Here is a 14488-nt window from a genome sequence, read left to right as displayed (position 1 = left end):
TTTTTTTTTTTTTAAACAAAGTCCCAAATTCTTATCTCAATAAAACATATTGTTTTCAAATCTGCATTTAAAAAATGGGGAAGACTTTCCAGTTTTCAGTCCAGCAAATAAGGGACTACTATGTTCTAGAAACAAACTGACCAACAATTCTTCTTAGATAATGTAAAAGAAGAAAGGTCAAAGGGCACAGTGCTGCCCCCAAAACTGTAGAGATAGCAAAAACCCACAAGCAGAAACCTTGCCTACACCCACTGACTCACCTATAGGTTAGGAAAACCTAACCTGTAATTGACAAATTGCTGAAGGCTCACCATAGACAGGATAAAAGATTAGAAACTTCAGGGAAGCCCAATTATAAAGAAGCTTCAAAGTTTTGTGAAACTCACCACCAGGAGCTGAACCAGATGCTCACAATGACTATCAGAGAAAAATACTCTAATCCTTTATCAGGGGTAGGAGAAAGGAGCTGTTCTGAATTACACCAAAGCATCCTCTTTTTAGGAAGGCATGTCCCAGGAGAAACTATTCTACCACAGACTAATGTGCTGGGGTTTTATCAAACCATAATCTACATGGAAGAAGAGAAATACCTTACTGCAGCCAACTCTAGCTACCCTGTCCCAAGTTAAGTGGGGATGGGTGGGGTGCAGAGAATACCGAGAAACTGGTATTCACAGCCAAGTGGCACAGCCTTGCTAAAAGACTATGGAGTATTCTTTCCTTATCCCCAACACGCACAATCATACACCCTACCAGCACATCACCAAATGACAATATACTATAATTCCTTTCACCCAGTACATCATATCCACCTTTCAATTAAAAAAAAATTACAAGGCATACTAAAAAGCAAAGAAATTAAAAGACTGAATAAGCATCAAAACCAAAGTCAGACATGGCAGAAATGTCAGAGTATCAAATGAGGAATTTTAAAAACTAGTATTGTATTAAGACTGTAATGGAAAAAACAGACAACATACAAGAACAGACAGATAATGTAATCATCAGAGGGACAGAAATTCTAAGAATATGAAATGCCAGAGATTAAAAAAATTAGACAGAAATGAATACTTTTATAAGCTAATGAGTATGCTCACCTGTATCTTCATAAACCTGGTTTTTTTCCTCACTGAGTTTATTGGTACGTTTTAGGTATACAGTACAGTTACATTCATTATTGGGATCTTGTATCTTTATATGACAGGTCTTGGTACTCATTTTTTCCCCATGTCCCTGCCCTCCCTTCACCCCCTCCTCCGCTCCCCATTTACCTTTGAGTAAAATTTTACATATTAAAGGTTTTCTGCTATTAGCAGAAGATCAATAATGTTTTTTTTTAAGGCTGGGAATAAGTTTATTCAAAAAGAACATATTAAAAAGAAGAGAAGTGCCTTCCTTAATTAAACATATCCAGTTTCCACTATTCCTTTTTTTGTACTCTCCAATTCCCTATACTTGAAGTTTGTAAAATCATACATTATGATGCAAGAAATTTCATAAGTCTATGATACACAGTTTACCAAAAACTAACAACACACTAAATACTTCATCGCCTAAAATTAATGATAAATTATTATCTACAAAGATATAATACAAGATCTACAGCATGATATTCAAGAATTTCAAGAAGGATTATTATCATGCCGCCACCCCCACTCCACCACTGCCAAAAAAAAAAAAAGCATCACATGTTTGGAGGGTGATTACACCATGGGGCACTATAGCTAGATGTTCTGTCGGGAGGTGCACCTGACAGGAAGAGGTCACTGGGGCCTGACCTGGAAGGGTTTATCTCACTCCACAGTTAGTTATACCTTCTCTCTGCTTCCTGGCCACCATGATAGTGAGCAGTTTTCCTCCACCAGACCCTTCCACCATGCTCTTCCTGCCTTAGAGCCGAACAACTAGGAACTGAATCCTTTAAAAACCATGAGCCAAAATAAATCTTTGGTATATCTTTGGTCAAAAGGAAAGAGAAATTCAAAAGGGCAAAAAATTTAACATATTAGTATTGTTTTACACCACTTCACTTGTAAAATTTGCTATAGTAGTAATACAAAACTAATATAGCATTCTTTAAAAAATAAAATAAACTCTTCAATTTGTGTGAGATATTATGTCTCAGCAATAAGGAAAGTAACTGGAGAGTAAAATCTGCCTTTATAAATGAGTCTCCTACTAAACTCAACATGAACTCTCTTCTGTAGCTAGTCTATCCTCCAATTTGCCATTTCCCTGCCTATGTGCATTTCTCCTACCATTTTCTTGAGAATGCCTTCCTGTTAATCTATATTCAGCCTTCCCATCATTAGCTTCTTCTCTTAAAAAAAATCGTTACACAAAGAGCATAAATTATGGAGACTGGGTGACTTAGGTCTTACTCTAGGCTGCACTATTTACTGATTCATATCTCTGAGGCTGGATTTCCTCATGTATACAATGGAATTCAGGGGCTGGGGATTTAGCTCAGTGGTTCTGCCGCCTGCCTTGCAAGCACAAGGTTCCAAGTTCAATCCCCAGTACCCCACCCACCCCATAAAAAACAAAACAAAAGAAAAAAACAAAAATTAAAATGGAATTCATTTGTAGATGACATCAAATGCACAGAATTATTGTTAGACTATAGGTGAAGTTGATGGCACAGTGAGTTAAATAACCAATAAGATCAAATGTGTTACTCATTTCCCTAAACTCCTTATAATTTCCTTACATATTTAGCAATTCACAGTCTTCACTAATTCCATCTCTTACACTTTTGCCCTAAATTATTATTTATTTTAATTTTTATTCCTGTCTAGGTTTTGAGTCACCAAACAGACCAGAAGCTTCTTGAAAGTCAGGACTAGCTGGGCATGGTGGCTGACCTGTAATACCAGCATTTGGGAGGCCTAGGAGAAGGATTTTAAATTCAAGGCCTGGGCTACATTAAGTTCAAGGCCAGCGAATACTACATAGTGAAATCCTGTCTCAAAAGGGGTGTGGGGGTGGAGAGAAAAAGAAAAAAAAATAAAGAAAAATTAGGACTATGTTATACCTACTTACAATTCCATGTGGTTCAGCACAATGCTACTTATAAAACAGAACTCAAACATTTCCTCAGTAAAGCATTTACTGAGAAATAATGGTTAGAAAATGGTAACACCACTTTAAGAACATTAAATGCACATTAACACATGGAACATCCACTGAAGGGTAAAGGAAGAAGGAGGATAATCTAGAGGATAACTTTGAGAAGTAATCATTCCTTGTCAAGAATCTAGATCTAGGGCTCGGGATTTAGTTCAGTAGTGCCGCTGCCTGCCTCACAAATACAAGGTCCTGAGTTCAATCCCCAGTACCAAAAAATAAATTTTACAATATTATCTTAATACTTCACATACTTTATAATTCTCAGAGAATTTTCATGTCTTTATTTCCAATACAATTTGTAACTATAACAGAGAAATGTGTCTGAATAGGTAAAAGCCAAAATGAGATCTGATAAAATACAGTTTTTTGTTTTTTGGACCCAAAGATTAAACTCAGGGCTTCAATCATGCATGGTATGCCTGGCCACTGAGTTATACCCAAGCCCAAATACAATTTTTTCATTGAAATATTCTTCCTTTAATGTCTCAGAACATTATTACTAACAAAAATCAATCAGTATTTTAAAAATCACAACTTAAAAAAACACTAAAACAAAAACTTTCTTTTATTTTCATGTTCATATCCTTTTTATTAGTACATAATGATCACATGTTTACGTAGTGATTAGTACATACTGATTACATTTATCATGGGGAGCTGGTACACACACACACACACACACACACACACACACACACACACACAGTATTTCTTTTTTTTTCCCATCCCTACCCTCATATTCTTCTTAGAGAATTTAAGATAAATAGTTCTGCTGTCACAGAACTGTGGTTCTCAAAGCATAGTCACTAGACCAGCATTACCATCACCACCAGGCAATTGTTTCACCAATACAAAACCCCAGGGCCCAGCTATGTACTGAACTGAAAATTCTAGAGTTGACCCAACAATCTTGGTTTTAACAAGAACTCCATATGATTCTGATGAATGCTAATATTTGACAGTAGCTCTTATAAAATGGTGATTTTTTCTAATAAAACAGTAACTATTAATATACTTTTTAACATCTTTCTCACACTTCACATAATCTCCCACATTTTTCTCATTTAAATGATTAATTCCACCAATAACTTTATCATGCTTTCTTTCTAATCCTTTGAACCACCCAATGTATTTTAAGCTAAGTGTGAAGTAATTCCAGCTACTTGGGAGGCTGAATAAAAGAACTGAGATTTCTGGGCCAGATTTGGGCAAGTTAGTGAGACTCAAAAAATTAAAAGGGCTGCTCAGTCCAAAATCTGAATCCCTAGATTTGGTCCCCTATACAGCCAAAAATTGTTATTACACATAAATTATTATGAGCTCCTTATGTAAAGAGAGATATCTAACATGTCAATAGGCATACAAACAATCCTATATAAAAAATTTGCAAATTTTAAAAAAATGTATAAATAGGCCTACTTTTTTATCCCATCCTAAAATGTATAATAACACAAATTTGTAGAGAAATTTTTAAATAAATCATCATACCTGTAAAATTTTATAATGAAATATTTCCATGAACATCAAAATTCCAACTTTCCTACAAAAACTCAACTTTACCATAAAAAAATTGACACTTATACAAGTTTTGAAAGTATTTTCTTAGGAAATATAAAATACACAATGTAGGTCTTATTTAGCAAATTAACCTATGGTTCATGGCCTAGAATTCCAGCTAATAACAATGAATAAGAATCAACTGCCAGGTGCTGTGGCATATGCCTATAATTCCAGCTACTTGGGAAGCTAATGCAAGAAGATTGCAAGCTCAAAGACATACTGGGCAACTTAGTAAAACCCTGCCTCAACATAAAAAGTAAAAGAGTTGCCTGGGAATGTAGCTTAATGGTATATAGTCCCTTGGTTCAACATCCAGCTGTGGTATGTGGGGCAGGCAGGTTCAACAGATAACTCTAAGGAAAATGGCCAAAGCATACTTCTTCTGAAAAGAAAATCATAACAACTAAGAGGACTTTTCAGAAGTACTCTGTAGGAACACTGACTCTAAGTAGGCATTTTTAGATACTATCCGTGCACTTGTATATAGAAGCAAGTACATCATTTTGCTAATACAGATAAATAATGACAATAGCAAAGAAAAATAACCCAAACCATCACAAAAGTGTTTTGGTCGATGAGAATGTGCCTTACACCATAATTAATAAATCTGGTAGAAAAAGACCTCCAGTTCTAGATATTACAAGGTAATTCATAGCCAGACGTAATGAAGGACTGACTTACCTGTGTACGTAATGTAGTTGATGAACTGAGTCAATTGCTATCACCATCTCAGCCAAGTAAAATCGAGCCATATCTTCCGGCAATCTATCTTCAAATTTGCTGAGCAGAGTAAGTAAATCCCCACCAACATAATAATCCATAACCAGGTACTGTGAATGAAAAATTAAGAGTAAAAATTAATATATTTTAATGTTTCCCAAGAAGTAAGATAATCAGTAGTCATTATAAGACTTTTAAATTTCATACAGTAGTAAATTTTTTTAAATTGGGGTAGAAAACAATATTAGATTCTGTTTTTGTTGTGGCTATATTTTATAAAGTAGTATCATCTTTACCAACAATGGACCATCACTTTATCAACACCTCACAAAACACTGGACATTCTAATTTTCCAAAATGTAAAAGGGAAATAACACACTCAGAATATAAGATCGTCATTATGTTGATTGAAATCATATTAATCTGCATCACTATATTTTCTTTATTTTACCTTGGAGCATGAAAGTTATTAAAATTTGCACCAGTCTATGGATTAGCATTTGGAAACCACTATTTTATAAGCAACAGTAATTTCAAGCATACATTCTCTTCCTATTTCTGATAAGAGTACAAATAAGAAAATGGATTCTTCTCAGGTATATGTAAATAGCAGCCATCACAGTAATAGAATTTTATAGATATGTGTATGTGCCTCACATGCACACATGTGTGTATGTGTGTGTGTGTACACACCAAAAAAGAAAAGGAGTATACATCAAAATATCCACCAGATTACTTGGGTTGTCAGATTACAGACATTGTTATAGCTTTTTGTTATATTCTACATTACTTTTTAAATACATGTGTGCCTGCGTATGTAGCACTTATGAAGACAAGAAAATGGAAGATATTTAAACATTAATTATAATGCGCTGATGTTACAGTGATTTTATTACCAAACGGAAATACTTCAAAGGTATGACTGAGTTGACATTATGATTTAAAGAGTCTTGAGAACATTTAAATTTTTTTTTTTTTGGTACCGGGGACCTTGGGTTTGTGAGGCAGGGGTGGAACCACTGAGCTAAATCCCCAGCTAAAATTTAAATTATTTTCATTACTATAAAATTATAAAGATAGAAAATGTATGTTTTTGTTTTTTCTTTGTTTTTGTTTTGTTTTTTTGAGACAGGGTCTCACTATGTAGTTGAGACTGTAGAAAATGTATGTTAAAGCAAAAAAACTAATCTCATATATTTAAGTCCTTGAATATGGAAACTATATATAAAATCTTGGTCAATCTTGCTATATTTACTAGGCCTGATGTTAAACTCTGTCCTATGATTAGAATAAGCTAATGAAATGTAACGAAATTATATTAACAAAAAATTTGCAGGAAATGGAAATGGATTTAAAGAAATCCACACCTCTTACTTTAAAAAGAAATACCTTGAGAAGAGTAGCAAGAGCCTTTTAAAGACTTAAAAAAACAAATTTACTATTAAAATGGAATGGAATGTTTATATACAGAGTCATAAAACATAATTCCTTCCTTTGATAAACATTTACTAAGTGCCATTCAGGATACTTTTTATAAGAAAGAGAGGAAATACCCAGGGAATATGGAAAAGAAAGATCCCTATATCAAAGACTTTTTTCTCTTGAAAGGGGACTATATTTTTACCACCAGAATCTTAAGAAATCTGAGTACACTATTCACCACTAAAAAATAACTATCTCAGTATTTTTGTTATTCATGGTCACCATTCAAAACAGGCTATTTGAGTCACTGCATGTTCTGCTTCACCAACACATCACTTTGTGCTTTCACTTACAAACTCTAAACTCCATGGATCTCTTCCTTGCTAAACCTTCAATGTGCCACAGTGAAACTCTTCTATGGTAAATGTCCCTAAAACAGAACTAAAAATAATGAATATAAAAGTATTTTGGTTTTTCTTGCCTGTTAAACTGGGTTCTAGCTTTGCCAACTCACACTCTTCCCCACTGTGCCCTCAGAAATAAATTGTTATTAAGACAGAATTCAGTAAGTTAAGGAAAGAAGTAAACAAAATTTTTGAGAAAAAAAATTGTTGAAAATGAAATTTTTGGTGTTAAAGACACAAGATGCATCAAGAGGGGCAGAGAAATAATACACAAGCTGACATATAAACAATATTCCTTTCTCATCACAACATATCTCTATGAAAATAACCAAGGTCTAGGAGTCATTCTTTTATGTTTTCTCCGTTGCCACATTCAACTATCAAGGTCTTATTACCTACTCAGTCTCTATGGATTCCATCTACTTCTATTCCTACCCACTACACAAAAATTCTAATGCAGACTCCTATGCTTTCTGGACTGTGTATTGTTACAGTTTAAAGGCAAAGTGGGTAGTTGTCCATAATATTTTATTGTGTAAATAATTTTTGGCAATAGAAAATAGAATACAGAACAACAAAGGAACAAGTCGGCTCACTCACTACATCAACAGACTTTTAAAAGGTCCCTACAGTACTGTAGTAACATCACACTTATCTAATGGGAGCAAAATCATAAATAAGATATACTTCCTGCCTTCAGGGAATTTATAATCTAACAGAGGAGAAAACACAAAAGTAGGCAATTTCTTTTGTTTACTTTTTTTTTGTGTGTGTGTGGTACCGAGGATCGAACATAGGACCCTCTGCTTGCAAGGTAGGCAGGGGCACCAATGAGCTAAATTCCTAGCCCCTAAGTAGGCAATTCCTATGTACCAGAAACACCTTGACAAAAATAAACACAGGAGGTTGTTACTGTCTCTTCAACATTTGAATCATATTCATTTGTTTGAAATTTACTGTTGGTCAAGATGTGGAGGCTATTTTCTTAGGTACAGAGTGCCTATTAACTAAAATAATTTAAAAATCCATTGTTTACACCAATTCATTTGAGGTATCACCTCATCATACTGTAAGATCTCAAATACACTCATATTTGTTCCTGTGAACTCTGTTCTACTATGTTTGCCTATTTCTGTATCAATATCATATTGTCCAGACTGGATAATTTCATAGAAAAATTTAACATCTGGTAGGACAGGTTCCTACTTACAAACTAGCTTTAAATGTCGCCCAATCTGGCTAACGCATCATTGAACATGTTTTTAAAAACCACATAAGAAGTAATATTCCAAAAATATATCAAGGAGATAATCATACTAAAATAGAGGTTCTACATTATTTCCATCTATTTGTTATCTCACAAAAGTGTTTGTAGATGGGGAGGGGAGGAGAGGGTGAAGGGAGTGCAGGAACAAGGGGAAAAAATGAGAACCAAGACCTGTCATGTAGAAGTACAAGATCCCAACATTGAATGTAACTGTACTGTATCCCTAAAATGTACCAATAAACTCAATTAAAGCTGAAAAAAAAAGAGCTCCTACCAATTGTTAGGAGGATAAACAATCCAGTAAAACTAGGCTGAGGATATTAATAGATAATTTACATATCAGGAAACAATTATCCAATTAAAGCATGCTAAGCATTAACAGCAGTCAAGGAAATAAAAACTAAAGCAGCAACTAAAATGCTGTATTTCATCAATCAGATCAGTAAGCACACAGTTTTGAGGAAAGTAAAAAGAAAACAACACTGCTTTTGTAGGATAATAAGACCTTTCAAGAAAGTAATTTCATAGTTTCATTTAAATAAGAATGCCCGCTGCTCTAAATAGTGTCACTCTTAGGAATGTAGTCAATTAAAACAAAAGCACCAAGCTGGGCACAGTAGTGTATGCCTGTAACCCCAGCATTTGGAAGGCTGAGGCAAGAGTATCACAAGTCTGAGGCCAGCCTGGACTACACAATGAGACCATGTCTCAAGGAGGAAAAAAGCACTCCAATGCACAAGAAATATGGGCAAGTGTATTTACTACACAAAATTGTGGGCAAGTGCAAAAATCAGAAAAAACATATGAAAATGAAAAAGCAAACAGTTAATTATGGCATATCCATCCTATGAAATATTACATAGCTGTCAAAAGAATAAATATATATACATATATCCCACGAGATATTTTAAGGAACAAAGCAACCTGCAAAAAGCAAACTGCACAGTAATATATATTTTATTATTCCACGTTTATATAAAGAAAATATGCATACATACATAAACATATAATTATGCAAAGCATTAAAAAAATCAAAGGATTTACAACAAACGTTTCAACAGTTACCTCAAAAAACGAAGGTTTTCAAAATTTTTTTTGTATATCCCTATGTGGTAGAGGAAGAAAGTTAAACTGATGTTAGTCAATGGATTAAAGTTCTACAAAAACAGGAGATGATGAAGACAAAAACCTTAAACATGAAGCTACATCTCATCTACATGCAAAAAGGACAAGTTCACATATGGATGAATTTGCATAAAGAGAAGGAGGAGAGAGTGAAACTTTAAGAAAGTTAATGTGTGAGTAAAAAAATGTCTTATTAGATGGCTCTCATTTTTTCCATAAAGTGGAAACCCTGGAATCCAAGTGTAAGAATATTTATATAATGTCCTTAATGTTAAAGGTTGTAATCATAACTGTTAATTTCTGCTTTGTAGTTACAGAACCACAAGCAAAAGAATAAAATAATTTGCCAAACATTTAAAGGAAGAAGCAGAATTCTGGGTTATTAATCTTTATGTGCAAGCACCTTCCCATTTGCATCTTGTCGTCCTCTCAAACTGCTTACTGAGGGCAACTGCCAAGCGCCCTCCACAACACCCCTAGGAACCCTCAGTTGGGCCACCCTTGAGGAGGGAAGTGGGGACAGAACTGGGAAAGGGAGGGATGATCCATTTCCTGAATAATAGAACCAAGATGATTTATTATTATTATTAATTATTATTATTATTATTGCAAAAAGGAAACCTAGTACTGGCAGAGGGGAACATCTCTGCTTTTATCTTCAGGTTTGACTCCTGGCACTGCCTGTGACACTTGGAATTTTGAGCTTCAGGGAATTCAGAAGTTTTGGTGGCACAGTGTATCAGGGGAAAGGGAAATCTTGAGTGCACAATGAACACACCAAACAGCATGTTTTGGAAGTTAGTGGGTGGGTTGACTGAGAGCACTGGGCCTTTGCAGTTGTTATTTGGAAAGAGTCTTTTTTGGTTGCACTTCTATCAGTAATTCTCTCCCCTGAAAAGAAAGACTACGGTAGGAAGGGGTGCAGCTTAGTGGTAGTGCATGTACCTAGCCTGTGGGAGGCCCTGAGTTCAATCCCCAGTACCACCAAAAGAAAAAAAGATTATGGTAAAGAATAATTTGGAGGGCTGGAAATATAGCTCAGCAACACAGCATCTGCCTGACAAGCACAAGTCTCTGAGTTTGATTCCCAGTACCAAAAAAAAAAAAAAGAATATGGAGTAAGTCACAAGATAGAATTAGTGTTAAATTTCAGAGTACTGTTAAACACAGGTTAGCATTTCCACTTTCTCCCCTGCAGTGAGCACGGCACAGTGAATCCTGAATGAGGATGCACATGTCAAACTGTGCCCCAAGGATAAACAAGTTCTAATGTATGGGGAAAGGATCAAATATTTGTTTTCCAAAAAGTTATTTTGTATCTTGTTTTCTATTAAAATGTATTTCATTTCAAATATAAATAAATAAAGTGAGTCTTCAGCAAACATATATACATAAAATTTCCAAATCCAGATTTCTTTCTTTCTTTTTTTTTTTTTTTTTTTTTTTTTTTTTTTTTTTTGTCCGGGGGACACACTTGTTCCTGTGGGTGAGGCAGGCAACTTCAAATTTCTAAAATCTCTTTTAAGTTTTTTTTTTTTTGGTGGTGGCGGTGATAGTAGAGAGATTGAACTCAGGGGTACTCTACCATTAAGCTACACCCATACTCTTTTTTTTTTCTCTTTTCTTTTCCTTTCTTGTCATTTCTTTTTTCTTTTCTCCTTCCTTTCTTTCCAAATTTTGAGACAGGATTTCACTTAGTTGCCCACACTGGCCTCAAACTTATGATCCTACTTCTTCAATCTTCCAAGTAGCTGCGATTACAGGCTTGCATCACCATGTACAAACATTTGCACTTTTTTATAAGCTACATTTCAAGGAAACAATGCTAAAACCTCCAAAAATGTACAATAAGTTAGATGGCCAAGAAAACATTTCATAGGACAGATGCACTTTTAGAGCCTTCTGTGGTCAAAGAGATTAAGAGTTGATCTTCAGAGTCCTACCTGGTTTTTATTTATCATGAAAATAATAATTTCTGTTTCTATACAATGAATCTGATAATCTACAGTTCATATATGTTACAATTTTTGTTTTAAAAATAATTTTTATTTTTTTTAAAGTTAATATACGCATTACAGGAAACAAAAACACAAAAACAAAGGACAAAGTCATTCACAATCATAAGCAGCTTAGCTGGATGCATTCTTTTAGGTCCTGCATGTACAGAAGTGACATGCCATTTTGACTACAATTTAATATTAAAATCTTTCACCTTTTAAACAGTTTAAAATTACTAAAAAGTAATATTTGTTTAAATATTTTTCTTTTTCTCAAGCATAAAGAGCTAGATAGAAAATTATGGATTAAAAATGTTAAGAGAAATTTCACTGATTCATAATATTCTATGGGATAGTAACTTTACCTATATTGATACAACTTAGCATATAACAAGACTGTTGTTTGTTTTTTGAGACAGCCTCTTACTAAATTGCTAAGGCTGAACTTGAACTCACAAACTCCCTGCCTCAGCCTCCTGAGTGCTGGAATTACAGGCATAAAATACTACCCAACTTACTTTATAATATTCTTCAAATGTTCAAAAAATAACCTTGGTGATGATCAAGACTTAGATTTTTTGAGGGGGGATGGTACCGCGGATCTAACCCAGGGACATACACCACTGAGCTACATCCCTAGCCCCTTTTATTTTTATTTTATTTTGAGACAAATATTTGCTATAGTAGGTTGCCAAGAACAGCCTCCAATTTGTAATCCTATTACCTCAATCTCACAGGTAACAAAAAACTTTACTTCAGACTTATAGATGACAAAGGTTCCCCTGAAGGAAATTGGGCAAATTACACAAGATTTGACTACTGAAGTATTTTTTTTTGCACTCCAAATACTGTGTATTTTTATTCTAATATATTGATTTATAATGTATAATAAGATTATAAAACAATTCTAATATAATAATAGTCTATATACGGACTATTTCTTTGGGAGAAATGTCTCTGAAAAGGAAATGTTAAGCCTAATGTCAAATGCAAGAAGGGTGCAGATCAGACTAAACAGAGAAGACAGAATTATAAACCACAATTGTGGCCTTTTTCTTTGGTTATTGAGTAATTTTCTATATCTATAGTTATTTAAATACTCATAACAAAATGTAGATTTAAAGAATGCAAAAATCTATATATTATGGATTACATTGCAATGGGGGATGTTACTCAACTTATCTGAAAACTTAAAAATTATCATAAATGCTATAATTTTACCAAGCAAATACTTTCTTTGTATTTAATTTACTCATGAATTTTGCTGATAAATCTATGTAGATTTTATCTGCATGGTACAATCATCCTTACATTTCACATTCAATTTAATAACTCAGCTACTAATACATACAAAGCTCTGTTGCTTTTAAACAATTCAAACTGTAATTCACAATAATACATGTGGTTTACATGATTCAGTGCACTGTAAATGTGTTGCTAAACAGTATTTACTTTAATTGCCATGAACACTGTCATTTTCTTACCTATTTAATTTTTTTGAAGTGCTGTTTGTAACCCACTAACAATTTTATAACCCACTAATCAGTCACAATATCTGGAATAAATTGTAATACTCTATAAGCAGGTAAGGAATAAAAAGCAAGGACTGCAACAATCTTTTTTGAATACCTGGATCTGGCTTATAAGCAGACAAACTTCATTTAACTATGTATGAGTGTATGCGTGTGTGTGTGTGTGTGCGTGTGGTTGTGTACATTCAGGCCTTTTGGGGGGGGTAGTGCTGGGGGTGGAATTCAGGGTATCATTCATATTAGGCAAGTGCCCTACCACTAACCACAACTCCAGCTCCTTTCCCACAGCTATTACAGACTTATATAAACCTTGAATTTTATTTTAGCTAAAGATAGTAAGACTCATCATTTATTTAATTTTTTCTAAAGTTCTACCACAGATTTGGAGATACTATGTATATGTATTTTAGTCATGCAACAGCAATACAGATACTTTTGTAAAGCTATGTATGCACAGTAGCATATGCCTGTGTTCCCAGCACTGAGGCAAGTCCAAGCCTTGCCTGGGCAATTTAGTGATTTACTGAGACCCTGTCTCAAAGCAAACAAAAAAATGTAAAAAGGAATGGGGATGTAGCTCACTGCAAAGGCCCTGTGTTCGAGCCCCAACATCATCATCCCCAAAAGAGGAGGAGGACATGGTAAAATGAGATAAGACAGTTTAATTCCAACTGGAAATTCTGGGAATGACTATTTTAAGATGAAGAATTTGAGCACAATTTTAAAATGTTAGCTGGACTTCAACAGAAGTAAAGGAAGAGGAATGGCCCCAGTATTAAAGGCAAACCATAGAGGAGTACAGAGACTGTTCAAGGAATGGAAGATATTCCACTGCGGCTCAAGTGTTAGATTTGTGGGAAAGCAAAATATTTTTGGTCTGTTAAAAAAATTGACCAAATACTACATTTAACATTACTGACCATTTCCTCTATATTTTCACGTGTGTGTGTGTGATGTTGACAATAACGCCCAGGGCCAAGTGCATGCTAGGCAAGCACCCTCTACCCCCTTCTCCTTTCTTTAGTCTTCATGATGTATATTTTGATCCTCTTTGCTGCTTTGATTGTTTCTATTAGTTACTTTTTCAGTTCCTCAACTCCATCTTCTGTGGGCACACTTCTTTCACATTTTACAAGCCCTACTCAGCCACACAGGTTCACTCTTTATATCCAGTGTTACCTGCAATAGGAATTGGCCAACTTTTACTATAAAAGGCCAAATCGTATATACTTCATAGGACTGGCAGGCCAAAAGGCAAAATCGAGGATTAGCTTGCCTTGCAAGCACAAGGACCCGAGTTTAATCCCCGGTTCCAAAAAAAAAAAAAAAAAA

General features: G+C 34.5%; 1 protein-coding gene across 21 annotated transcripts in view; it reads right to left on the bottom strand.

Annotated features, from left to right (window-relative positions):
* Cdc42bpa (CDC42 binding protein kinase alpha) overlaps positions 1-14488 on the bottom strand; it is a 271103-nt gene that overhangs the window by 157432 nt on the left and 99183 nt on the right. For all 21 annotated transcript variants that reach the window (XM_033762072.1, XM_033762059.1, XM_010642642.2 and 18 more), the window contains one exon: positions 5371-5519. In XM_033762072.1, the coding sequence (XP_033617963.1) occupies positions 5371-5519 (149 nt within the window). The remainder of the gene's footprint in view (positions 1-5370; positions 5520-14488) is intronic.

Source organism: Fukomys damarensis, unplaced genomic scaffold (assembly GCF_012274545.1).
Source record: "Fukomys damarensis isolate Sample0158 unplaced genomic scaffold, DMR_v1.0_HiC HiC_scaffold_11, whole genome shotgun sequence".
Taxonomy (NCBI): Eukaryota; Metazoa; Chordata; class Mammalia; order Rodentia; family Bathyergidae; genus Fukomys; species Fukomys damarensis.
This window is presented reverse-complemented; position numbering and strand designations above follow the sequence as displayed.